Source organism: Ailuropoda melanoleuca, chromosome 14 (genome assembly GCF_002007445.2).
Source record: "Ailuropoda melanoleuca isolate Jingjing chromosome 14, ASM200744v2, whole genome shotgun sequence".
In the NCBI taxonomy this organism is placed as follows: domain Eukaryota; kingdom Metazoa; phylum Chordata; class Mammalia; order Carnivora; family Ursidae; genus Ailuropoda; species Ailuropoda melanoleuca.
Window position 1 is genome coordinate 69,043,568 of NC_048231.1, and position 27,827 is coordinate 69,071,394.

General features: G+C 40.6%; 1 protein-coding gene across 17 annotated transcripts in view; it reads left to right on the top strand.

The window, feature by feature from the left end:
- Window positions 1-27,827, top strand: part of DTNA (dystrobrevin alpha) — a 245,090-nt gene that overhangs the window by 198,015 nt on the left and 19,248 nt on the right. For 12 of the 17 annotated variants that reach the window (XM_011222883.3, XM_019797930.2, XM_019797936.2 and 9 more), the window contains 4 exons: window positions 7,762-7,849; window positions 10,159-10,256; window positions 14,249-14,362; window positions 21,774-21,870. In XM_011222883.3, coding sequence (XP_011221185.1) covers window positions 7,762-7,849; window positions 10,159-10,256; window positions 14,249-14,362; window positions 21,774-21,870 — 397 coding nt within the window. Of the gene's footprint in view, window positions 1-7,761; window positions 7,850-10,158; window positions 10,257-14,248; window positions 14,363-21,773; window positions 21,871-23,524; window positions 25,946-27,827 lie in introns of those variants that run through there. The other 5 variants (XM_019797940.2, XM_019797941.2, XM_019797944.2 and 2 more) reach the window with 3 other exon arrangements.

Below are 27,827 nucleotides of genomic sequence, written 5' to 3' on the forward strand. Positions count from 1 at the left end.
CTTTTTACTCTCCTTAGAAATTTCCAACTTCTCTTTTGAATGTCTCATTTTTCTTCTCTTTCTGTTGTATTGAATTAGATCCTGACAATTCCCCACACCTGCCATGATTATGTAAGTGATGTAGTGACCTCTCACCTTCTCTGTCATCATAATAGCTAATAATGCTTCACCGTCCTTTGACTCTGGGGAGATATGAAAGAGTAATAATCATAAAAGCTACCATTTTTTAAAGTGCATGCCTCCTGTTAAGCACTGTGTAAAAACTTTATTTACATTATTTCCCCTAGTCCTTAGAGTAAGCCCATAGAGTAAATGCATTCATCCCCATTTTGTAGATAAATAAAGGTATCAATTTACAGAGTTTGCATGACTCTCCCACAGTCACATAGCTATGAAACAGTGGATCGGGGACTTTAACCTTTATCTACCGACCCCCAAACTCCTAATCACTATGCTACATGGCCTGTTATAAAATAAAACCTACGTAAACACATGCCCACCAGAAAGGTTTTCTGGAGACTACTCCCCACTGCATCTACCACTTGTCTGTTTCCTGAAATTGCAAATCCTACTATGTTATTTTTATTTCACTTTAACAGATATTTTGAGCACATACTGGTAATTCGAATGGTGATGGTTAGTGTTACCATTTTTGTATTTAGTCGATACATTGTGGTTTTCCATTTTAATTACAATCTTCCAAAGAGCAAGAATTTTGTCTTCAGTCCCTTATATCTCATCATGGCAGCCAGAATATGAATAATTAATTTTACATTTATGAAGTGCTTCAAAAATTACAGAGCCCTTTCTTATACGTTATTTGCTCACCAAAGCTCTGTAAGTTTGGATATTATTAAGTCCATTTCATTGATAAGAAAATGCTACCTCTGACACATTAAGAGTCTTATCCAAGGTCACACATTAAGAGTCTTATCCAAGGTCACATGCTAGGCTTGCACACAGGTCTTCTGACACTGGGTCCCATCTATTTTCCACCCCATTCCTCAGACTCCCTGACTGTGCACCCTTCATGAGATGGTCTGCAAACAGGAACCTAATAGCTGTTCTTGATTAAAAGATTCGTTTTTGTAATTATTCATCTGTGCTCCTGATTAACTGTGTGGGGGACTTTTCCCCATATTAACGACTTAATACAATGGGAAACTGACTCATTTGTAAATAGTCTACTGCTAAATTAGAGAAACACTTCTGTATCCTTGCTAGTTCTGATGTGAGATAAGCCAAATAAATTCACTGTGGCTCAAGGGAGAATTCCTGCTATCTTCCTAATTCAGTGAAGTTTTAAAAGCCTTCATGGTTTTCAATCACCTTCTCCAATGGGGGAGAAGGGGTATCAAAATGTAACACAGTGAGGGCTTTTCTGCCTGTCCCTAAAGCTCATCAAGTGCTGGACTTGCTAGTGGTTTATAGGAGCCAACTGTGGCAGGCAGACTAAAAAGATCGGAAACCAGCCCAGAACTTCCAACTCTACCCATAAATATATCCTTGATACTTACCATATTCACAAGCTTCTGGCATATTACTCTCAGCTCTGAAAAGACCCCCTGTGTAAGGGAGGGAGAGAGTGCAGTTAGAGGCTACCATTAATGTCATGATCAATTACTGTCACTTAGTTATTAGACCCCTGATCACATATAAATGGGTTAAAATTTGTTCTGCCTATGTTTTTCTCAAGGACAGGAAATTATATATTTGATGCTGGTTCTAGGTTTCATATATGAGGTCTAAATTTTTATCAGCTGCCTGCTTAAAACCCTTTAGTAGATTCCCATTGCCCTTGGTTTACAACCCAGACCTTTGCCATGGCCTACAAGCCTGTGCACGATCCAGTCCCAGCCTCACGGGCTTCTCCCACTCAATCCCAGTACTTAGCAGCATCCACTTTAAATAGTCCTAAAATCAATTCCTAAAACTGCCTCAAGACCATTATACTAGCTCTTCCCTATGCCAAGAACATTTTTCCCACTTTACCCTTGTCCTCTCCGGCCACACACATGTGCACTGGTTCCCTTTACATGTATGTGAAGGCTGCTTCTCTGGCTTCCAAACTCAGATGAAAGGCATCTCCTCAGGTAGGTCTCCCATACTAGCCTCTATCATACTGTTTATTTCATTCTTACCATAACCATGTAATCCTTAGTTGGTCAGTTGGCTGGTTGATTAGTTTACCAGCTGCCTTCTCTGTAGAGCAGGGAGCTTCTCTAACTTGTTCATTACCATAATAGCTCTGGCACCTAGCACAGTGCCTGGCACACAGTAGGTACACAATAACTATCTGTTGATGTCACTGGATATTGATGGTGCTGTAGATATAAAATTCCCTCTCACCCTAAACAAAATTCTCAGAAAATCTTTTTACTAGTAAAATAAATATTTTTACTACTTAAAAAAAATCACCTATTGTAAATTAGGCCTTAGGTTGAACATTTAATGTAGGAGTATAAAGTTGATGAAAAAGTAAAGTATTAAGCTTTACATAGAGAGTGGTGGTAAACCTGGATAAAGACAAGCTTCAGCAATTCACTGACATGGGGAGAGCAACTGATGGGGGCAAAAAAATGAAATAAAAATAAAAGAAATAAACTAAAAGTGATATTGGGACAGAATTTTTTTTTATTTTGATGTTCTCTGATCTCTTTCACTTTGTATTAGTTTGTTAGGGCTTCTATAACAAAATACCACAGACTGTATCCTAGACAACAGAAATTTATTTTCTCACCATTCTGGATGCTGAAAGTCCAAGACCAAGGTGCCAGCAGGGCTGATTTCTCCTAAGGTCTCTCTTCCTGGCCTGCAGATGGTCACTTCTTACTTTGTTCTCATGTGGCCTTTTCTCTGTGCACAAACATCCCTACTTCTGTTCTGCTTCTTATAAGGACACAGTCATGTTGGCTTAGGGCCCCACCCTTACCACCTCATTTTACCTTAATTACCTCTTTAAAACCCTATCTCCAAATATAGTCACATTCTGAGGTATTCGGGTTTAGGGCTTCAACACATGAATTTTGGGGAAGACACAATTCAATCTATGACCCACTTCACCACTAAATCCACCAAATTGTATGCCTTTAACATTTTAATGTGTAGGCTAAAACTTGACCCTTTTCAATAAAAGTTAATTTAGAAAATGTAAATGTATTACAACCTGTTGAAAGAAAAAAGGAATTATTACCTACACTCACTGAAGGTATCTCTTATTTATATGAATTTTCTTTTCCTTATTAATACTACTCCTTTTCTTCTGTACAATGTTTAGGAGTTTTAGTTATAAAACTAGACTTCTGGGGCACCTGGGAGGCTCAGTCAGTTAAGCATCTGCCTTCAGCTCAGGTCATGATCCCGGGGTCCTGGGTCAGACTCTGCTCAGCAGGGAGTCTGCTTCTCCCTCTCCCTCTGCTCTTCCCCCCTGCTTGTGTGCTCTCTCACTCTCTCAAATAAATAAAACATTTTTTAAAAATTTATAACTAGACTTCTGAGAAAGCGATTTCCGTAGAATTCTAGAAATATGAGGAATTTTCAAGTTTGAAGAAGGTAGAATGCATGGCCTTGGGGTTATAACATAGTGAGTTGGTAAAGTCAGGGTCTCAATAAAGGTTTTGAAGGCCTCCCTACAGAGATGCCATTATCGTGGTAAATTTTATTATTATCATCCAGGAAGATTGCCATTTCATGATTTCCTGTCTTTTCCTTTTAATCCAGTCATTCAAGAGCCAACAGTTGAAGCTTTGAGTGTTAGCTCATTTCCCTCCCCATTCTTCAGTCCCATAAAATCACGTCCTGGCCCCCAGAATCCCTTTGCTCCTTTCCTCCCTGACTCGCTTCTGCTCACTGACTCCTGAAGGAGGCCTGAACAGGCTCCATTGCCAGAGCATTTTGCTCTCAACCAACTGCAACAGGTAGGAAACAACCTGATAAAGTAATCCTCCAATTCAGTGCAACTAGCAATGCCTTCTCAGGCAGTAATCCTCCTTTCTGCTGTTTGCATTTTAATAGAAGAGTACAGGAGGCCTCATGACCTTAAAAATAAATCTCTACTGATAAAATTCCTTTCACCCATTCAGACAAATGGAAAAATATTAAGAGAAAACATGGAAGTATTTCTGCTGCCCTTTGGACCACATTATTACTTGCTGGACTGTCCCACCTGGGAAGTCAGAACAGGCTCACAAAGAAACCAAAGAAACATGAATACACCCTAGGTTCCCAGAAATCTTTTGTTAAATCACAATTTAGTAAGCCCTACCTCAGCCGAGGCCACTTGAGTTTCCTAGAATGCCATTTTGAAATCGCTAGCAACACACACTGGCCATGCATTTAAGGTAGGAAGTGGAGAGCTTTCAAAATAATAGATTTCCCTGCTCTGAAATGCAGTCTACACAGCAGCCACTTTTTAATTCATGATGGTCTTGTAGCAAGATTACTGATTATAAAGTCTTGAAATGAACAGCCAGAGATGGAGAATGTGTTAGAATCGGTATTTCTTTAATGATTTAGGGATTATTGGCCATTCATTTTCAACTACTTGTAATTGAAGTCTTGAAATAATGGAATTTATCAGAGGAATGCCTCATTCACCCTTGTATAATTTGAACATACTGAAATGGCACATGTGGACTCATAAATCGTTTGTGTGCACAAAGGGGTAATATATCACTCCACCCCTCATTCACTTAGCGCTGGGGGAGGAGAGGCATGGAGGTATGAGTTATAGCTTACTAGACAGGATCCCATAACTTCACGTCTTACATCTCCAAGAGGCTTTTTTATGTAACCTTTACATTATTTATACTTGCTGGTCATTCATGATAAAAGACACTTTTATCATGGGGGTTTTTATCAAGGTTTTTTTATTATTTATTTATGAAAACACTCACAAATGTTTTTGACAAAGTCACTTTCTGGCAAACGGATCATTGCCCTGGGCTTAGAGCAATGGGCCCTGTTGTCTACACAAACTGTGCTGAATTAGGCATATTATTTCTAATACCAGCCAGAAATGATATATTAAAATCAAATTAAATTATTTCTTTGTGGAGTAGTTTTATGTTTAAAGGGAAGAGTGTGTAACTTTTTTTATTAAAGCTATAACAAGAAATTCAGTTATTATTTTTAACCACTACAAAGGGCAGACATTGTGTTCTAGAGACAAGCACCTGCTTTAAAGTATCGGTTCTCCAGAACTAACTCCTTTTGCTATTACAGTTATTTTCTTACTCCAAGTCTTTCATATGCTGATTGAAATCTCAATCTATGGGGACTGGTACCACACATATGTGAACCTGGAAACCTAGAATTTTGTGTGTTAAGGAATGTTTATAACATATCATACATGCTATATGGATATCAGTTAAATACTCATATTATTTCTTTTATCATTTGGGGTTTATTTCATGTGTTTAGATTTTCCGTTTTATTTTCAAGATCGTCTAGATCCTTGTCACTCAAGGTTGTCCTTAGACGAGCAGTATCAACATATCTTGGAAGCTTCCTTAGGAATGCAGATTCTCAGGTTCCATCCCCCATAACCTACCCCACCACTCCCAACTACAGATGAGAAACTACATTTTTTACAAAATCCCTAAGTGATAAGTATATACACTAAAGTTTGAGAAGCCCTACTCTGATGGTTGTTGGATGGGAGATGACATTTTGAAGGAGACATGAATCATTAATGAATTTGAGCAGGTTACTTAAGAGGCAAAATAACAATAATTAGGTGAATTTGAGCGCTTAATGTGTTCCAGGCCTCGTACTAACTTGAAGTGTTTTACATGCATTATCTCATAGGGCCAAAAGGGAAGAGAAGACTATTTCTGAGGATGGAGAAGTGACTTAGTAAATGTAGATATTCAGGAATATTCTAGGTAGTTATTGTAGCCCAGCGAAAAGGGCTAAATCTAGAGTGGAAGTATTCAGGATCAAAACAGGTATAGTTTATATATGTGAGGAGTATAAACTGGGTAAGAGATGATGAAGACAGGAATGTTTTCTGAATGACCAGAAAAAATGTTGCAGTAATGGATTCAGCCAGCCAGGGAAGAGCTATCTGGAAGTGACATAGCTAATATTCTGGAAGCACATAATGATTTTCACTCATCTTCTCACTTTAGAACAAAGGTTAAAAGACCATGTTGCATATTTACTTTATATGTAAATACACATATAAATAATATAAGTTTATATTACTCTATATGGATTCCAGTCTTTGCAATGGATAATTCTTACAACCTTAATATTGACATAGAAATGTATTACTTTCAGGGTATAATCATGAATATTGATTTTTTTTTCTTTAAGAAACAGGCTTAATAATAACAGGTAGGAAATATAAATGGAGGAGAATATATTTAGTAATGAGAGAAACTAGTTTCTAATCTTGATTCTGACCCAATACTCACCATAATAACTGATAAATTAAACTATAATCAACTAGTCTGTTAACAAGAATGATGTTACTGGTATGTTTCATAGAATTGTTTTAATGGCATGCAAAACTTAGTCTTGAATGAAGGGCCTTCTGAAATTTGGGAGAGTTGATAATGCTTCTATTTGCTTTAGTTTTTTAGGGACTCAGATCATTCTTATTCTAGTATGAACAATTTCTATAATTATACGAGACAATAAACAATTCCCATTAATGTCATTGGAAACCATTGCTATAATTCCATTTTTCTAGAAGTAGATATAAAATGGCAAGTTACCTGAATAGGAATATTATAGATAACAATTTGTATTAGTTATCTATTGCCACATGACAAATTATCCAAAAACTCAGCACCTTAAAGGAACAAACATTTACTATCCCACAGTGGGTCAGGAATCCAGCTAGGTGCCTGTGGCTCAAGCATTTTCATGAGGTTGCCATCAAGCTGTTGACTGGGGCTGCTATCTTACCTAAAGGCTCTACCTGTGAGCTTTCATTCACAAAGTTATTATTGGCTAGCTTCAGTTCCTTATCACATGGGCCTGTCCACAGGCTGCCTTATGACATGACAGCTAGCTTCCCATAGAGCAAAGAATCCAAATGAGCTCAAGAGAGAGAAACCATGCTCAAGATGGAAACCATGATCTTTTTTATAGACTAATCTTGGAAGTGACATTCCATTATTTCTGCTCTAGTCTGTTCATTAAAAGTAAGCCAGTAAGCCCAGCCCATACCGAAGGAAGATTACACACAAATGTAAATGCCAGGAGGTGGTGATCACTGCAGGCTGACCACAATTGTGTTGTTGTTGTTGTTGTTGTTGTTGTCACATAGGCTCCATGCTGGATGTAGAACCCAGTGTGGGGATGACTCACAACTCTGAGGTCAAGACCTGAGCTGAGATCAAGAGTTGAACACTTAACCAACTGAGCCACCCAGGCGCCCCACAATTGGTGGGGGGAGGGTTGTGTCTTGCTTCCATATTTTTTGATATATAAATAAAAATGTTACAGGCAATAAAATTAAAGAGAAAATATTCTTTTATCACACACGTTGATGAGAAAAGTCACTCTTCTTTGGAATTTTCTTAGTACGACATTGAATCGACTGAAGACGGGATTTATTAATGAAACTTCCTGGCCACATATTAGATCATGTCATGAATCCAAGTCTGAGATCATTAACCTAACAGGGTTTTGTATAGCTTTCAAATTTTTGCACCGAAAAATTGAAATAGCAAACCCCCCTGGCAGTGATAGGAACACATCAATCTCTCTCATTGCCTAACAGTCTCCTTCTTGCTGTGTTCTCAATAGTATGCTTGAGAGTTCAAACCGGCTTGATGAAGAACACAGGCTGATCGCCAGGTACGCGGCAAGACTGGCAGCAGAGTCCACTTCGTCTGTAAGTAGTTTGAGTGAAGGGCTGTCATTCGTGTTCCCTGTTATCTTGCTGGTGGGTGCCACGACCACAGGGCAGAGGAGGTGTTACAGGATGACCTGCAGGACCTAAACACGAGCCTTCCACTGCTTCCATTTGTCCCTCTCCAGCTAGGTTTCTGGTACGGCAGAAATCGTAGCTTCGATATTCAGTTACAACATTGCTGCACCGGCCTAACCCCTGATTTCTCTGGATAATTCCTGATCTGTTAATAGAAAGAGCAAAGCAAAGACTCAGATCCAAAACTGGCTCAGATAAATTTCTACTTTTATCAATATGTAATAGATAAGAGAAACCAAAAATTACATAATGAAATCAGAGGGAAAACCTGGATCACAGGTCAAAGCTGCCATCTGCCAGACTTAGCTACAGGAAGCCGTTTAGGACATAAAACCTAGGACCTCAAATCTCTTCGTTAGCAACACAGATCATTTCTTCTTTAAAAGAAATGCTAATTAAAAATCGTAGAAAAGCTTTATAAAAGCCAAACATTTTACCAAGCTTAACCTTTCCTACAGTCATGTATCTGGACATTAAAAAGCAGGCTGAGGTTTTCCATGTCTTTCTGGCCTTAGTCAATCAGTGCCAATTTTAAAACTTGGCCTTCTTTAGTGGAAAGATTGATTGTGATTTTTTAAATTTGTTTAAAAATCAATTGAGGAATTTCGACAATGTACTGTAGAGCAAGGAAAGCAAGGGGCAGGGAACTATACATAATCTGACCCTGCTTTTATAAAACAATGACAAATTACACCTTCATTAAATAAATCTGACTTAAATATATACATATATTTAAATACAGTATGTGATTTCATGAATATACCTATGTAAATGTACATACATATGTAAAAGTTGACTCTTATTTGGAAATCTGAAAATCAGTCCATCCTTATTATAAAAAATTCTCTTACAATTAAATGTTTGCATTTTGTAAAAGAACTTGTTTAATAAAACAGTACTTTGATTTTACAACAAAAATGCATATATAAATACATATATATGTATATACATATATAGTCATATACAATACTTTTATGTATAGGTGTATTTAGTCAGGGGTTAATTTGTATATATATCTATGTATATAATTTGTTAAGATTAATTTGTGTGTATGTCCGTGTGTGTGTGTGTGTGTATATATATATATATATATATATATATATATGGCAAAAGCTATGACTGTATATACACCAGTTGTTAAAGCTGGCTGCATGACCAGGAATGATGAGTGGTATGGCATAAATGTGAAGGAAGGATGTGTATATCCATCAATGTAAATTACATATATGAATAAAGAAATATTTAAAGTATATTGACCAAAAGAGGAAGAAAAGAAAATCCTAGTAACTATGGTTTTAAAACTATGAAATTTTTAATTGTAAATTACAGTGACTGAACAGTAATTCTAAAGAGGTGTCTCAACAGGGAAGTATTTTTTACACCCATCTGTATTGAGAGAATTGTCACAATGGAGACAGCACAGCAAGAATGAAATAGATCCCAAAAACTTTAAGTCAGAAAGCTACAAAACAGGGGCTCCTGGGTGGCTCAGTCGGTTGGGCATCAGACTCTTGATTTTGGCTCAGGGCATGATCTCAGGGTCATGACACTGAGCCATGCATAGGGCTCCATCCTCAGCTGGGAGTCTGCTTGAGGATTCTCTCTCTCTCTCTCCCTCTCCCTCTGCCCCTCCCTGTACTCTCTCCCTTTCTCAGTCTTTCTCTTTCTAAATAAATCTTTAAAAAGTGGGACGGGGTGGGGGTGCATCTGGGTGGTGCAGTTGGTTAAGCATCCAACTCTTGATTTCAGCTCAGGTCCTGATCTCAGAGTCGTGAGATCGAGCCCTGTGTTGGGCTCTGCGCTCAGCACAGAGTATGCTTGGGATTCTCTCTCTCTCTCTCCCTCTGCCCCTCCCCACCTCTCTCTTTCTCTCTTGCGCGCGCGCGCACACGCGCACGGTCTCAAATACGTAAATAAAACTCTTAAAAAAAAGTTTAAAAAAATCATTAAAAAAAAAAAGAAGAAAACTACAAAACGATTTCTTCTGTGTTTTGTCTATTTGCCTGCCAAAGAATCCTGTTCTGGTATCCTCCAGATTCATAGAAAAGTTGGTCCTTAGGAGATGAATGGCAATGTCATGTATTTGCTTTTCGTGTTTTGATAGAAATAATTTTTTCTTTCACGTCTGCCTATCTCATGCTCCCTGTGTTCTCGAGCACACACAGTTTCCATTCCCAATGTTAAGTAGCGTCAACCACGTGTTGGCTTTACAGCAACCGACTCAGCAGCGGAGTGCGCCTGACATCTCCTTCACCATTGATGCAAACAAGCAGCAGAGGCAACTGATCGCAGAGCTCGAAAACAAGAATAGGTAAGGCTTTTTAGACACCCTGGCGCTTTGGATCAGAGTGTGTGTTCACTGAAAGCTTGCAGTTAGTGCTTTAAAATATCCAGGTGTTTCAGCTGTGTGCTTATTTAAAGGATGACACTTTTCATCAGTGATGTGGGCTTCAGAGAAGCAGGTCTTTAGATTTTAGATCTTTGAAAGCTTCATGAGACAATACAGTCCTGAGACCCCAGTGCAATCACTGCTTTCTCTCTAGACAGCCTCATTTCCCTTGTACCGACTTGCTTTTGTTAAGAAGCTGACTCATGGCCACCGGGAGATAAATGGAAGGTCCTTGTAAGGGAGGGTCCTTGTAAGGACCCCGGGCCAAAAGAGGCATGTGGACTGACACTACTGGCCCCCAGTTGCTCAAGCCAAACACCCAGAGGTCCAGTCCATCTGCAGGCTTTTCTTTATTCAACAGACGGACTCACAGCTGATCGCAACAACATACCCCAAACCGCCCACTCCATTTCTGCCATTACCACCAACCCAACCTGTCACTGTATAAAACACAAGTCATACCAGGTTATTTTCTGTTCAAAACCCTCTGATGGGTTTCTGTCACACTCTGACTAAAACCCACCCCTCTTACCATGGTCAGCAAGGTCTGACTGGGTCTGAGTCCTACCCAGCTTTCCAGCCTCAGCAAACCCTGCTCGTTATTTACAGCCTCTGCACTCATCGCTCTGTCAGCTTAGAGAGCTCTTCCTTCTGGTCTCTCCATGGATGGGCCCTTCCCATCATTCAGGTCTCTGCTCACAAGACTGCCTGTCTGATTTTGCCCCTGACCCCCTACTCCAGAAACCACTCTCTATCACAGCTCCGTGCACATGTGCATGTGTGTGTGTGTGTGTGTGTGTATGACATCACTATCGGAAACAATTGCATCTATGTGTTGGCTTCCTTGCATATTGTATGTCTTTCCTGACTGAAGTGGAAGTTCTTTCAGACCAGAGGCCGTGCCAAATGGCCCCTGGATTCCAGAACCACAGTTAGGAAGTTGTAGAAACTCAGTAAATAAATACTGAGTGAGAAAATAATAAATAGTGGAGTTAGATCTCAAACTCCACACTGAGTAGTCCAACACGGGAGCAACTTGTACATTCTGTATTTCTTAGAAGAACACCAAATGTCTTACCACTGAATCCCATTCTTAGACACTGATGTCACTTCTGAGATCAAACTGAATAGAGGACACGGTTAGGATCGTAATTTCTTGCCTATAGAGTTTGACCTGAAAATTTCAGGATAAATGGTCAAAGTATTTTTTGTAAAGTTCTATGGACAGGGGTGCCTGGGTGGCTCAGTGGGTTAAGCATCTGTCTTCAGCTCAGGTCATGATCCCAGGGTCCTGGGATTGAGCCCCACGTCGGGCTCCCTACTCAGTGGGTGGGGAGCCTGCTTCTCCCTCTGCCTCTGCCGCTCCCCCTGCTTATGCTCTCTCTATCAAATAAATAAAATTTTAAAAAATAATAAAGTTCTATGGACAAAAATTTAAAGGAAGGTACAAACTTGGTTGGCACATTTTCATGTTCTTAGAGGGAAAGAAAGACTAAAGTGAAAACTCGCAAGCCCACAAATACCTTATTTTCGTTGCAGTGTTCACCTGCTTTCCCCTCTCCAAAGCACTTTATTTTCCCTTCCAATCCTCTGCTCCACTCAGCATGAGGAGAAATCAGGACTTCCCTTAAGGAAATACCCCAGGCAGGAATATCTGCCACTGTGTGGGCTTCCAAAATCAACAAGAAGTACCATGAATGTCCTAATGGTTCTGGCTGTCCTGGGCTACCACTCTTATTGCTTATTTCCAAGGTGTTTCTGGATATTATACTCTCTGAATGCATGTTTTAGGACCAGAGAGAGAATAAAGAAATAGGAGCGAGAACAGATGGCAGAAAGAGAAGTTCATCCTGTCCCTTAGTGCTTTCATGGCCCATAGAGTTCCCCACCCCATGTCTGAAGAGCATCTAGTCCATCCTGAACACATTTCTCTAAACCAGCAGCCTCATGCCCTCCAAAGACCCCAGAACCACATCCCAGAAACTTATCCAGGTCCCACTCCTGCACCGTGGGAATTCACCCCAGGGATCCCGTGGTCTCCAAGGTGACAATTAACCCACTAATCAGATCTCTGAGCTTCAGGGAAGGATAGAGTTCCTCACTTCACTTTATGACTACCCTAGGTAGTGGACATTTCAGCAAGGATCTTAGAAGATAATGCTTCCTCATTGGGAGAAGCCAGTTGGAATTGGTGCTAGGAGTAGCAGGACTCTTCATATTATGATGCATAAGTCACAACCTGCATAGGCTACACCTGTCAGAGCAAGTACCAAAGATGGAGGGAGTCAGATATAGACAAGCTTTGGAGCCAAGCAGCCTGAGTTCAAATCACCCCTACCACCTATTTGTTAATGAACTTGGGTGAGTCATTTAACTGGCCTGTGCTTTGATTTCCTTATTCATGAGACAGATAATAGTAGTACCCACATATAAAATAATTTGTATGAGGATTAAATAAAATAAGATGAAAGAAGAGAGCATCCTTCCTGGGTAGAGACTAAGTACTCAATGCTCTTTACATATCTTACCATTATTTTCCTTATCAGAGCTGCTTCTCTCTTTTTCTTCCTTAGGCTAAATGCTGCATCATGGTTTCGTCCTTGGAACCAACAAGGAGAACTAGAGGGAGTCGTAGAATATCAGGATATTAGCCCTGGAGGAGATCTTTGAAATCCCCGCTTACTGATTTTCAGGCTGAGCTCTGTAAACCCCGGGGGCTCTGTGGTGCTTGAAGAGGGGGGAGGAAGGGCTTGCAGCTCAGGGCCCACCCTTTCTTTCATCAGAGCAGCTCCCTTTTAATCATTTGATGCATTAACTTTCCATAGAAAATTTCTCTTAAAGAAAGGTTTCCACCATGGAACGCCAAGGGGGACAGAAAAAGGTGGGAAAACACTGAATTTTAGTTCACCCTTCTCACTGTACCCACGAGAGTCAATTATTGACCGATGATTGGCTTCTTAACTCTGCTGTGTTTATGAAGCAAGCAGTTGTAAATCAGCCCTTCAGGTGGAAAGCCATCCCCCTCGCTCACCAAGTTCACCTTCCACTCCTTGCTGCTTTGTTCTTATTGTCTGTCTCTTGTGCATTTTGCTGGGTGGGAGACTGACCCCTCCTCCACGAATACGTGACTTGTAACCTTGCTTAATGGCTTCTAACTCACTTAGGGGTAATTTGCCTTGCATAGGTCACCTATCCTTTATGGCCGGCCTAATGTTCACCTCAGTGCCGGGGCAGCCCGGGCTCCAACATCAATAATAGACTGACACATCTCACCCCGGACAGAGGTCACGCCGATAACACTCTTATGTAACACACTCAATTACAGTGAATCCTTTTAAAAGCACTTTCCTTCAAAGGCTACCCTCATTGAGATCCATTGTTAAGGCCGAAAATGCTAAGAAAAAGAAAGCGAATTTTGCCTAACGGGGGACTTCTCAGATAAATTCAGTGAGAGGAATCTCATTCCTGGTGAGAGAATGGGGTTATTTAGTTTTGTGAAATGACCACCATTTATCCTTATTTTCCCCCCAAGCACCCCTTCCTTGGTAGCTGCAAGGACTTCATGCTGTCAGTCTGTGATCACCAGTAATCGGAAGATACATTTTTGCTCCAAAGCAGCGCACTTTTCAAAGTTGAACACATTATCACAGCATTATATGACTTACGAGAGAGATTATTAGGTCCTGGAGAGAACTCTCAGCTTGAAGGCTCCACCAACATGTGCAGAGTCGGAACGTGCTGGAGCTGGAGATCGGCCATCAGGGCCCCCCTTGCCACAGCCAATAGCTCATAAACATGGTTAGCGAGGCTGGCATCTGCTCTGAAACCCGGGATGACCCTGCCCAGTTGTTAGTATCCTGGATATCCTGGAAGTTGACTGACCCTAGGTTCTTACCTTCTTCCTCTCTCCCAAGAGAAATCTTACAGGAGATCCAGCGGCTGCGGCTAGAGCATGAACAAGCTTCTCAGCCCACTCCAGAGAAGGCCCAGCAGAACCCCACTCTGCTGGCGGAACTCCGGCTCCTCAGGTAAGAGCGGGAGCCCAAGGCCTCTCGGGGAGCGCAAGTGACAGGGACCTTCAAAAAAGTCCAACGGCGTCTAACCAGAAAACAGTCCTTAGCCACCATAGCTGCTGACATATGCGTGCTTTTTCTTTTTTAATAGCACGTCCCCAATGGCTGGTATTTGGGGGTTTCAAGGAGACGCTGTTTATATTTTATTCTTTCATTCAACACAGAGAAGGGCAAACAGCACTCTTTAGAAACAAAATCTCACTGGAAAAAGTGCGAACTCAACTCTTTCGTTATTTACAGTGTCGACAACGTGTTTATGATACAAGTGGTCAACAAAACAAACACAGAAACAGCTAAATAAATATCACAGGTTTTTACACTTAAAAATTGACCTATAAGCCATAAAAAGGAGTCTGATTTTCTCTAAATCTCTGTCTATAATGGCTTTATATGCAGACCTTAAAAAACAGACTTCATACCTTCTTGCTCTGCAAATGAATTAAAACACCTGGCGACATCTGGCACCATAAAACATGTGAAATTGAAAGGACTTTAGAAGGTCATCTGGTTCTACCCCTGAATTTCCATGCACTTCCCCCAGTCAGAAAGGCAGAGAGCAGCCAAGGGCCCCCGCGCCTCCCACCGTGCCCGGGTGCAGAAGGATGGGTGCCGTTTGCCTCATAGAAATGTCATATTTCACGAGGCGCTTAGTTAGCAAGTCTGACTTCTTTCCATCTTCCAGTGTGGGTGCCGAGGACATTCCAGGTTTACCGAAGTCTGAGGCATACTTTTTATAGGAAGTACAGAAGCCTCTTCTCAGAAACCGTGTCAGAATTCGAGTGCCGTTTACTTCCTCCATACAAAACAACTACATTAAAACAAGTTCTGTATGGCTTGTGTGGATTTTACCATGGACGTTTCTGGGGGTTCCATCCCAGCCCAGCTCTTCAGACATGTTACCATCTGGGTACCGCGGCCGGCAGGTCTGGCCTGCTCTCAGCGAGGCTCCAGGCTCGCTCTCCCCAGGCCCGTGCACTTGGCTAGATGGCAGAGCCACCAAAGGCCTGAGTTATAGAAAGGAGAGCTATGGAAGCTACGACCCGTGGGAGGTGAAGAAATCATGTCATACTTTCAAATAACAAAATAATTTAATGGAAGAATGAGAAATTCTTCCTTTTCAAATGATACCATCTCTGGTCTTACCTTCAGGGAGATGTATTAGAAATCCTTGCACATCCTACTAAACCGTCTCCCAGAAGGGATCAACATGGAAAGAAGGAAAAAGTGATATTTCATATCATCCTCCTCAAAGGCATATAAAAGTAAATGCCTGCTTGAAAGACTTTTTGCCTAATACGATTATGTAGGCCCTCCGGGCTCACAAGTTGCAAGCCTAACATACACAGAAATATACCTGAATAAACCAACTTAGAAATGGAGTAATCATTCATCTACACATCAAAGTACCTTGTCTCTGCCTGAAATGTTCTTTATACCTCTTCCGTTGATTGTCCCATTCTCTGTTGGAGGCAGGATGACTAGGAATTTTTCATAAATGTTTTCATCAGATCTCCTCCTTAGCATTTGCTTTCAAAAGTCTTTGGTTCCATTTGGATGATACAGTCTGGGAAGGCATCTCGATGTGCCTGGGTCACTGATGATAGTTTTCCAACTGATACTTCTTCCCTCCTTGACGTTGCTATCTTGGAATACACTGATAATTCCAACCACCCTCCTGGCCCTGCCTTGTGGGCCCTCAGCTGAGCCCAAACCTATGCTAAGGAGTCTGGCTCTGTGAGAAAATTCAGTATTGTGGGTGCTCACTGTCAGCCGATGGCCCATACCTGAGGCTAGAGGCCTGAGGCCTGAAACACCTAAATCCCATTGGATTTGTCTGCCTGTCTCCATATTCCACACATTTCTTCTACCTGGATATTTCTTTAGATAATTATAAGCCACTGATTCCATGCTAAGCACTTGCACAATTTGGGGATTTCACGGATACCCTGACATCCCAGATTAAAAGACCTCCTTTGGGTATTCTGACTTTAATTCTTTAGATGTTTCAGACTCCAAAACAATGGCCTCTTGCACAGTTACTTTGGCCTTAGTTCACACGGAGGGGTGGCCATTTGAAACAGCCATGGGAACTCACTGATAGAGATCTTCTCTGTCCATCACAGCCTGCCTGGGTCTCTTCTTGAGAAACCAAGACAAAAAATTTCTTCCAGCTGGGGAATAGGCGAGGTGACAAAGGAGCAGAGCTCTGCTTTTCATGAACACATAGTTTATTTTTATCTTAAAGGCACTATGACCTTTCTAAATAATCACATTTCCATTTTCACATTAACCACACGAGAGCTGCGAGCCAGGTTTGCAACCCAGATCTGGCAACTGAATGGGATTAAATGATGGGCATTTCTGCGTACTAATCTGACACGTCCTATGCACTAAAGCTCTATATACACTGTCCCAGGTAATTGCTGTAACAAAGCTGGGAGGTGGACACTATTACTATACTCTTTTTATAGGTATAGAAACAGATTCACAGAAGCTAAATAATTTGCCCAAGATCCCACACAGTGAGTAGCGCGTGTGGATTCCATCTCCTCTTCTTGGGTCGTAATGATCTCCTGTTGGACTGTTATTACTCAGTTGATTCCTGGCCTCTGGTCCATCGACACTGCTATCAGATTTATCTTTCCTCATTTTATTATTCATTTACTCCATTCAGCAAATATTTCTAAAATGCAGTATGCCCAGAATTGAGTTGAAAAAGATACTGTCCTTTTCTTGCAGAATGTGTGGTCCAGTAGGAAAATGACATAAAGCAAATAACCGCACAAATAGGAAGATAATTATAAACTGAGATAAGTGCTATAAGGAATCTTACTTTTAAATAGAGACATAATTATCAAAGCCACCCTTCACTGTGGTCAGAAAAGGCTACCATGAAGAAGGGTTGTTTGAGTTGAAGTATGAAAGATGAATACATAGGGAATGGGGATTAAGAGTAGCAGAGGGGGGGCGCCTGGGTGGCGCAGTCGTAACGTCTGCCTTCGGCTCAGGGCATGATCCCGGCGTTCTGGGATCGAGCCCCACATCAGGCTCCTCCACTAAGAGCCTGCTTCTTCCTCTCCCACTCCCCCTACTTGTGTTCCCTCTCTCGCTGGCTGTCTCTCTCTGTCTAATAAATAAATCTTAAAAAAAAAAAAAAAAAGAGTAGCAGAGGGGCTGGAACAGCTGATGAAGGGTCCCCTGGAAGAGAGAGACCCTATGCACAAAGACCAAATGGCAGGAGCGAATCCGGCACGTTTTTAGGAACTGAAAGTTCCGATAGGCTTAGAATGCGTGAATGAAGGGATGTATGATAAGAGATGGAGCTGAAGATGTAGGTAGGGGCAGACCACGATGCCGTGTGGCCTCACAGACCACAGCTGTTAATCCTACAACAGGAAACCATGAAGGATGATAGTTACATATCGAGCCAATACGGGAGTTAGATTGTAAAGTCAGACTCACATGAATCAGAGATCTTACTCCAGTATGGAGTTTTACTAATAAATTCAAGAATACAGGCAATCAAGAGGCACAGATGAAATGGAGAAAGGTCTGGAACATTCCATATGGTCCCCGAGGTCTTTCCCTTCTACAATTGGGTAGAGTTTTGGGGGAAATTTTGCAAGTTTATCTAGCGAGCCTTCCTTAAATTTCCACCACCATTTGGAACTGTACGTTTTCTTTGGTATCGCCATATACAGCAATTTGTTTGGATTTTTATTGTATGCTCACCATCATTGTTTTGAACTTATTTACTTCTCTTCCTCTTTCACCCAAGGACAAAATCATATCCTACTCATTATGTTATTTACAGTGTCTTAAAACAAAAGTGCTGTGTGGATGTTTGTGGGATGAATGGATAAGCTGCAAAACTTGAAGGGATAGCTACAGAACTGTGTTTGCAAAGACAATACCATCTTGCAGGATGAAGAAAACATTTATTAAAACTGTGAAGCAACTAACGTCATGCTACAAATCTCAAGGGGGACAAAAGTATAATGTCCATATCTATACCTTGCCAAAAAAAAAGCATTTTATTTTATACCCCCAAAATTATATTCTTTCTAATGTATATAAAATTATTCTTGATGAAAACTTGCTAATATAAGGTGATTTTTTTTGTTCTGTTAATTAAAGATGAAAGTATAATCTCTGATGCCAGTCTGTGGTTTCCAGAGTTGACTTTAATAGACCAGTTTAATTTTTTAATTACTTTTGGGAAACAACATAAAGTTGAGTACTTTTTGTTTTACCACAAAGTGATATATTTTTAAAACTACCACTATCTCTTCTCACAGCAGTTTCATGAATATATTTTTTAACTTTTTACTTTGAAACAATGCTAAGCATATGAAAGAGTTGTAAGAATATCACAATGAATGTCCTTCTATACTTCACCTAGGGATTGCAAACATTTTACCACTTCCTTCTCTATCTCCCTCTATATGTTAATATATAACAATTACATACACATTTGTGATGAGTCGTTTGAGAGTAAGTTGCAGACATCATAACCCTTTACCCCTAAGTACTCCTGTGTATGTTTCCTAAGTAAAAATGTATTCTCTTGTATAACCATGACACCCTCATCATATTCAGGCAAGTTAATATTGACATTTATTATTATCTAATAGACAATCATATTAAAATTTTGCCTGTTGTCCCAACACCATCCTAAGAGAAAGTAGGGGGTTTTTTTTTAAAGATTTTATTTATTTGAGAAGAAGATAGCACAAGCGAGAAGGGCAGAAGGGGATGGTGAGAGAGAATCTCAGGCAGATTCCATGCTGAGTGCAGAGCCCAATGCAGGGCTCGATCCCAGCACCCTGAGATCATGACTTGAGCTGAAACCAAGAGTCAGATGCTTAACCAACTGAGCCACCCAGATGCCCCAAGAGAAAGTGGGTTTTATTTTATTTTTTTTTAAGATTTTATTTATTTGACAGAGAGAGAGACAGCCAGCGAGGGAGGGAACACAAGCAGGGGGAGTGGGAGAGGAAGAAGCAGGCTTCCAGTGGAGGAACCTGATGTGGGGCTAGAACCCAGAACACCAGGATCATGCCCTGAGCCGAAGGCCGACGCTTAACAACTGAGCCACCCTGGCACCCCGAGAAAGTGGGTTTTAACACACGTGAAAAATTAGAAATAATCTGGCAGAATCTCAGAATAGAAGGCACTCCTTTAGAGATGTAGTACATTAAGCTCTATGAAAATAAAATCACTACTTTGTCCTTGTTTTCTTGTTCCTACTTGGAACCATAGAAGCTGCACCACAAATTTGTTAATCAGACCCATGTTTGGTAGCCACTTACAGAGATTAAATAAAGACACTATTAAGTGAATTTTTTTAAAAATTGAATTTAATAAAATGCATGAAAGAGTAGACGTAGGGGCACCTGGGGGGCTCAGTCAGTTAAGCATCTGCCTTCAGCTCAGGTCATGATCTCATGGTCCTGGGATCGAGCCCCGCCTTGGGCTCTCTGCTCAGCAGGAGTCTGCTTCTCCTTCTCCCTCTATGCTCTCTCTCTCTCCCTCTCTTGTCCTCTCTCAAATAAGTAAATAAAATCTCTAAAAAAAAAAAGAGTAGATGTCATGTTTTGAAAGAATACTACTATAAGGAAAAAGTACAAACAAATTTTAATGTTGATTAATTCTAAATTAATACCAGTTAATTTTCTCTCATAGTTTGTAGATGCCTTTCTTGGTATTTCTTACCTACACTATTGGAATTTGACTGCAACCCTTTTCACAAAGTGCTCCTCTGACCAAAACTCCAAAAATTATGAAGCAATATCTATAAGAGAACTGGAAATACATCAGAAACATTCTCTATCCTTCTACCAAGCCCTATCGTGGGTATATTTGGAACACGATGTGCAGACAAGGTCAAAGATAAAACAGCTAGTGGATTTGTCATTGAAGATTATTTTTGAATGGAGCAAGGCTTTAAAATTAGAATGTTGCTGCCTTGGAAGACAAAGACTAAAATAAGATACCATTGAAGTCTATAAAATCATGATGTTCCTTGTCCTTCGGGATTCAGAAAAGAGGCAGTTGTAAAGAAAATCAAAGGAAGGAATGCTCTGAGAGTAGGCCTTAAGTAGGCAATAAAAGCCAAAAATACAAATATATGCAAAAAGAGTTGAGACATGTTTATAAATTTTAAATTCATAAATCATTAGAGAAAGCCTATATCAAATCAAATTAGAAATGTTTCATTAATATCCATAACCTGTCCTCCCACAAAATATCTTTCAATTGGATGAGTCATTGACCTATGTCAGCGTGACATTTTTATATTGTCAGTTTTTCATTTCAGAGTCTCTGCTGTAGCTCCACTTAATATTGTGTCAATGCCATTGAGACCAGTCTCAATATCCATTTATACATTAACCCATGGCTAAAGTATCCATGCACTTCTAAAATATAAGTTCCAATATCTCAAACTCAGATGGAAGCCTTTGGGGCAAGGGAAAAAATTGTATGCATTATTCACTAATGATCATGAAATAATAGATTTGAAATTGACTTGAAAAGTATACATTGGCGTCAGAAATGTGAACCATTAATATTCTTCCCCTTTGTGTTTCATTTCTTTTCTCTCTTTCAAAGGTATTTTTGGTACCTCTTAGTGTCAATATATATGATAGAGTGGAGACTGTCCCTTGTGGTTTTCATTCTTGCTGACAGTTTAATAGAAGTTCTGCAAAACAAACAAAATTAAACAAACACAAATCGTATAGGTTATTTTCAGTTAGAACAATTGTGTAGGAACTCCTTTATTCTGACTTTGCTTTATAGAAAGTCAAACCCGAAGCAGAAAACTTAAATTGACTATAAAAACTCTACACTATGAGTATTTCACCTCTGAAAGCCACCGCATTACATACAAAGAATGGAAAAAATGGAAAATAAACTTTTAAAATCCAATTTCCAAATACTAAGGTATTGGTATTTCCTTTGAGATTTACAGAAGGGTCCTTGGGTTTGGAGGATCTATGAGATTGACCCTTTTCAGTGACAGTTTGGTTTTTGTTTGTTGTCTCAGGGAGCCCAGTGGCAGAGCACAGGGCCCAGGACATAGTAAGCATTCAGAAAAGATTTCATTAAGTGGTTAATTCAAGGTGGTTAATTCAAGGTGGAAGGGGGGCAAGATCCAATAGGATTCTAATTCTATTTTGTATGACTTCTAACAAACAAATGTACACCTTGTGTTCATTCACTTGACAACATCTCCGTGCCTGGAAACCATGTCAGAGATCCCAAGATGCCCTTTTCCTGGTGGTCCACTACTACCACAAGACTGAGAAATGTGATCAGCTCAGTAAGTTTTATGCTGTTCTGATGACAAATGCTTCTTTCTTAGACAGCGCAAGGATGAGCTGGAACAGAGAATGTCTGCTCTCCAGGAGAGCCGGAGAGAGCTAATGGTCCAGTTAGAAGGTCTCATGAAGCTACTAAAGGTAAGATGTTCAAATAAATATTTCCTAGACCTCTGACTATGGCATTTGTAAAAATCTTTCACATATAATGTGCAATGGTTTTTCCAATGACTATATGTGATTAACCCCAAAATATGGCTTTAGTCTCAGATACAGGATCTTTTCTTAGATACATCAAATGATAGCAGTCAATGACAAGGCACATTCTTATCCATTTCCTGGAACCAGACCACTGAGGACCTTCAAAGGACAACTGGCTCATTTCCAGTTCCTATGTCCTTGAAAATGATAAAACTGCATTTAGTTAGGAATACGTAACATTTAATAGCTTCAGTAATTCTGAATAAAGTGAACAGAAGCTAATGTCTAATTCAGAAAATGAAGACATAGTCATGAAATTTTGGGGGTGACTATAGTTTTAAGATGAGTAACTGTTAATTTCAGTGAAATATTGTATCTCATCTGTGTGACTTATAACTTCTATTAAGTCTCAAATGCAAACTAAATAGGCATTTGCTCTCTGCAGGTAGAGGGTTTAATAAGATAACCTAGGGAAGTGATGTTATTCTCACTGGGGAGTAGCATTCTTCCTTTCATAAACCCCTATTCCCTTCTTCAGTATATACTAAATCACATTCCAAGTCACAACGAGACTAATGATGGCCCCTTGGCCACAGTCGGCTCAGTAGACGAGTCAGTGCTATGTGGTCATCCTGCCTGGTGTAGACAAGCAGAAACCACTGCAGATTGGAACCGGGACTTGCCAAAGGCAGGAACTGAAACTTCTGATGGGGAGAGGAAGGCCAGGTCCCTGGGGCATCTCACCTGTGAGACAGACATCCATATTTTCGGTCCCTGGATCTCCCGCCTCCCTGACACACTATCATTTATTGTTTCTCCCTTCCTCTTTTGCTTTCTTTCCTTTTTTCTCTCTTCCTTCTTGCTTTCTTCCTTTCTTTTATTTATTTAGCAAATACTCGTTAAAACCTGTGCCCTGGCACAGATATAAGCGTGACACTCCCTTCTTTTGTTTTCTCTGCTCTTTTTTTTAATTCTTTAGTCAACTTTTCCTGCCATCAGTGTTGGGAATGCTTTATCTTCTCTAAACAAAATCTCCTTTTCAGTGTATTAGACACGTAAAGCGTAGAACTCGGTTTTTGTTTTACTGTAAGCTTAGATAACTAAGAACCTCTTATTGTTTCTGCCCTACCAGCTCATTTGATGATCCAGAAAAGCTCTTTCTGCTTTCCTTTTCAAATATACCAAATGAAGAGGGTCGATCTCATCTTTCCCTTCACTGAATGACAGGAAACCTTGAAAACAGCCCCCCACTTATATTGCCATAACTTCTGTCACCATAGCGATGGGATAGGGGTCCATGTACCACCTGCCATCTTGGCATCCACCTAGCCTAACCGAGCACAGTCTATCAGATCAGGATATAAAACACCAGGAGAGAGGGATAGACCGTGTTGAAAGATGGATGGACATAGGGAGGAAAGAGATGGTGTGTCTCAAATACCTAAATAGACGTGGGATTAAAAGTCGCCAAGGGAGGAGAGGCTCCCATCAGAGCCATGTTGATGTTTCCCCACCTTGCGTTCCCTCACACTGTGTACATGCTCTTGCTGGAACCCTGGGTAATCTAACTGTTATTGATTCAATCTTTCTGTAGGAAGAAGAACTGAAGCAGGGAGTAAGTTATGTTCCCTACTGCAGGTCTTAACTAACTGTGAAGGGGCCTGCCATCCTGCTGTTTTTCTCATTGCTTTTGCCTCTAATGTATGTTCATGCTTCCGTTTGGAAAGAGAAAACAAATCATACTAATTTGCTTCCTTTTCAATGTAGTGCTTGAATGGACACATAGAAAATTTAGCGTTTTTTTATAACTATTACTACGGTCGGTATCAAAACAAAAGCTATTACATCCTTTAGAAGAGGGGAAAAAATTGTAATTTGTTGGAAGCTTTCTAGATCTCCAGCAGTCTACGTTTCAAACCAGTCTCATGCTTTTTGTTGATCAGAACCTTCTCTTAGTAAAGAGACACCCACCACCACCACTAAAGTCACACTAGGAAAAACCCACAGCACTCAAGCTACCCTCAACGTCCTCTCATGCTGTTGACCATTTAGTTCAGTCTCCATTTTAATGGAAAGGCGTGGGACCTCTTTGTATAAAAGTTAGCCAATTGCATCTCTTTTCATTGCATAATTATTAAGTCCAGTCCTCCCCATCATCAAAATGTGTTCGATTTAAAAGAAACACTACTCAGCAAGTGTTCCCTTCCCACTGTTTAGTTCTTGCCAGCAGAATCCCTACCACTGGTTCATCATAAGCTCAAAAGAATAGGTAACTTTCAGCCTTTCTCTTACTGCCAAGAACCTTTCTGCTCTGGGAGTTCACAAGGCCCTTGCGTACGTCTTCTCTGGAAGCAGGAGCATTGTGACTCTCTAACTAGTCTAAACTGGAACCCTACGTCTGCCCCTGCGGTCAGGTCCAGAGCCAGCAGAGGGAGTAGCATACTCAAAATAACAATAACAAAATAGAAGCAAAATAACAGCAGCTTTAACGTCAAGTGCATGTACCAAGCTGTGTATGACAGTATATCCCACTTGTTAGTGTTATCAGGAAGTTTCACATAATTTCCTGGGATCGATTAGAACCACAGCCTGTCCGATTTCAACGTACCTTTTATTCTTCTGTATTCTCTTTCTTATTATTCATTGTGTGTGTTTGTGTGTAACAAAGAATGTTTGCAAAATGCTGGACACATTTTTACCCTCCATTCTCACGGTCTGTAAAAAAGGAAAGTGTAAAACTAATCTGTAATGTCAGACAATAAAGACAATGTATTACACTATTTTGTATTTTGTGAAAAAAATTACTTGACTAGAGTCAAATCTGAATGAGAGACAGTCCCCCTGGGTGAAGGACAGACACGTATAGCCTGTATCATTGCCCGTAAAGCCACACACGGGGTATTACTATTGTACTTCCAACACACTTAGATCATGCCAGAGAAAACTGCCTTGCTGTGCTGCTTGTCTTTGCAACAGCTTCTTTTCTTTCCTGTCTCTGACTTAGCATGTGCACAGAAAAAGGAAAAAAAGGCTCAAATATAACCTTCTTCCACCTAGTGGAGAGAGAGGGCAATCATCGTCTAGTCAGTCAGCCTCTCTTGAGCCACGTCCCTCATGGACTCCTTTTCCGCCTCTTCCCAAGCCACCCCTTCTGGAAAGGCTCAGTGAACCAATAGGTTCGTGAACCCATGACCACCCAGAGCCAAAGCATGGCTGTGCGCATAGAACAGTAAAATGCCTCCTTTCCTTCCAGCTCCTCCCGTAGGGCCCTCCACAGCTCCGCATCTCCGAGAGCAGCCCTCAGTGGGTCCTGCTGCAGAGGTTCAACAGGGCCCTCATTGGCAACACCCAGATGTCAGCAATGCGCCGTCTGGGTGGGGAGACCGTTTACTTGTCTTTACTCGTTTGATTTGTTTGTATACTGAAGCCTCTTCTTGAAAAGGACCCCAGGTAGCTTACAATAAAAGACATCAACAATGACTTCATAAAATAAATCCAGAAAAATCAGAAACTAAAGAAAAGAAAATGCCGGTATGCTCCCTGAAAGGGACAAGGGTGTTCCTCTGAGCTTTTTGGCAAGGAGGCAAAAAAAAAGGAAAACATAATTGCTGGTTTTATCAGAACCGAAATGCCAGTTCTCAGGGGACCAAAATTTCTGTGGGCATGAAATGTAAAAAGGAAGTCTTCCCTCGGAGCTTTAGAGCAGGAGCACTAAGTAATAAAACGGATAAATGCAGCCGCAGATGTCAAGTGGCTGATTATTTTACTGACCTTCAGTCGAAATTAAAGACAGAACCCTGTCTGGCCCAATCCAGAGCAGACAGCTCTACAAGGAAATGAACGTATGCCATCCAAATATATAGACTTCCTTTGGTTTAACATGATCTAAGGAGAGAATTTAGAGGTTTTAGTCTGGCGTCTGCTTCTAAATTCTGTTTTTATTTATGAGCCTTACCCCTTTGGGGACATTCTCTTTGTAAAATCAGATTTCTGACACTGCGCACAACAAATTGTGCTTGATTTAATAACCTCTACTTGCTTTATCATAAGTCTGTGTGCTTCAATGTATTTTATTATACTGGTATATATAATTCCTACTTATACTGTTTCTTGTTAGAGGTAATGCATGAATTTATTCCCCTGGAGGAGAGAACATGAATTTAAAAAAAAAAAAATAGTGACTGTAATATAATATGATTATGGTATCATAAGCAATAAATTTTTTTTTACAAAACTTGCATCAAAATTATCCTACCCTCTTTCTTCTTTGTGTATTTTTAAGATTTATTGAAGGAACTATAAAAAGAACAGTCATAAAAAGTTTAATAATGAAGGCAGCTGGGGTGTAATTGCAGTGATAGCATGTTTCAGAGTATCTGGTAGACTTCCAGTTCCAGATATCACATCCCAATCTAAAACCAGGTATCCTGACTTTGAGTTCAGAATGTAAGGTCTCAATAAAAATTTTTGTAGAGAGATCACTGCTGTTAGACCTGACTGTAGGAGTCCCTGCTCTTCGATCACACCTGCAAGATCTTGAGTAAGTCAATTAACTTCTGGGGAATTTATTTCAAACACACTGATAATACATGGCTCACAGGGCTGTTGGCATAGATTTTCAAAGATAATGGATGTGAAAGCACTTTGTAAAATACTACATGCATGTCAAATCCTAGTATAAAATTGCATATAGCTGTATACACGTGTCCAACAGTATGTAAACTTTTCTAACCGGACCCATATTTTACACACACACTTGTACTCACACACACATTCCCATTTCCTCCTTCTAGTTAACTAAGTGTCTCAGTCAGAGGAGGAAAATGAAGCATTTCAAATCCTATCTCCCACCTCCCATTCTCTTCTCTCTTTACAACTGGAGGCCCTGTGAACTCAGGAAATCCTGGTCGTTCAAACACATTGTGGAACATGAACAGGCCAGAAATGACAAGTTTTACCAGCATCAGTTCACCTTCCTTTCTTTCCCTTGCCCATCCTCTCTGGTGGGTATCCTGTGAAACGGTGATGCAATCACAAGTGGGATAGGAGAGTGGGGGAGGGGGGATTCACCTCATAAATAACCAGCTGCGATATTGGGACTAACATCTAGTGTTCAAAACCTATCCTCTCAGACTCACTCACTCTCTCTCACAACCTTTTTTAAAATTAGGGATTAGTCTGTTAATTCTAGAAGAGTAAAAATTATTTCTCTACTTAAAAACCTTAGGAGATGACCTTCTAGTTCAGATTAAATCTAGCCCCTTTTATGGCATTAGAGCCCCCCAAAGCTGGCACCACCCCTCACCAGCCTCCATCCCCTCCGTTCCCCACAGCACACCTGGATGCGTCTACCATCCTGGCCTCCTCACCCTTCCTTTCCCTTCCCTTGCTCATGACACTCTAAGGCCTGGAATGTTCTTCTCTCCTTGCAATACGTCCTCTCTTCTGCCCAGGAATCTCCACTATTAAGATGCACATCAAGTGATGCCTCCTGCCTGACCTGTCAGAATCAGTGTCCTCACCTGTATCCCCACAGCACTGTGGACACAGCAAACCCTACGAGGATACTCAGTGAATGCGTATTGGAAGAAAGGATGAAGAGAGGGTTGAACGTAGCTAAACACTGCTTTGCTGCACCTTCTCAGGCTGCTAAGGAGAACCAGGCAGACTGGGCTGTGTTCCCAGCCAAGCCTGAGAGGCAGACTTTTCAGTCAGGGGGAGGGTGTAGACGCCGGTCTCATGGTCATCGGCTCGGCCGCGTCTCCAGGCACTGCTGCTTCAGCGATTACACATTTGGTCCTTTCCCTGAAGCCTCCCTCCTTTCTGGTGCTGAGAGGAAACCAAAATACTTCCTGGAAAGAAATCAGAAAATGTATCTTGTCAGACTTCTTAAAAAT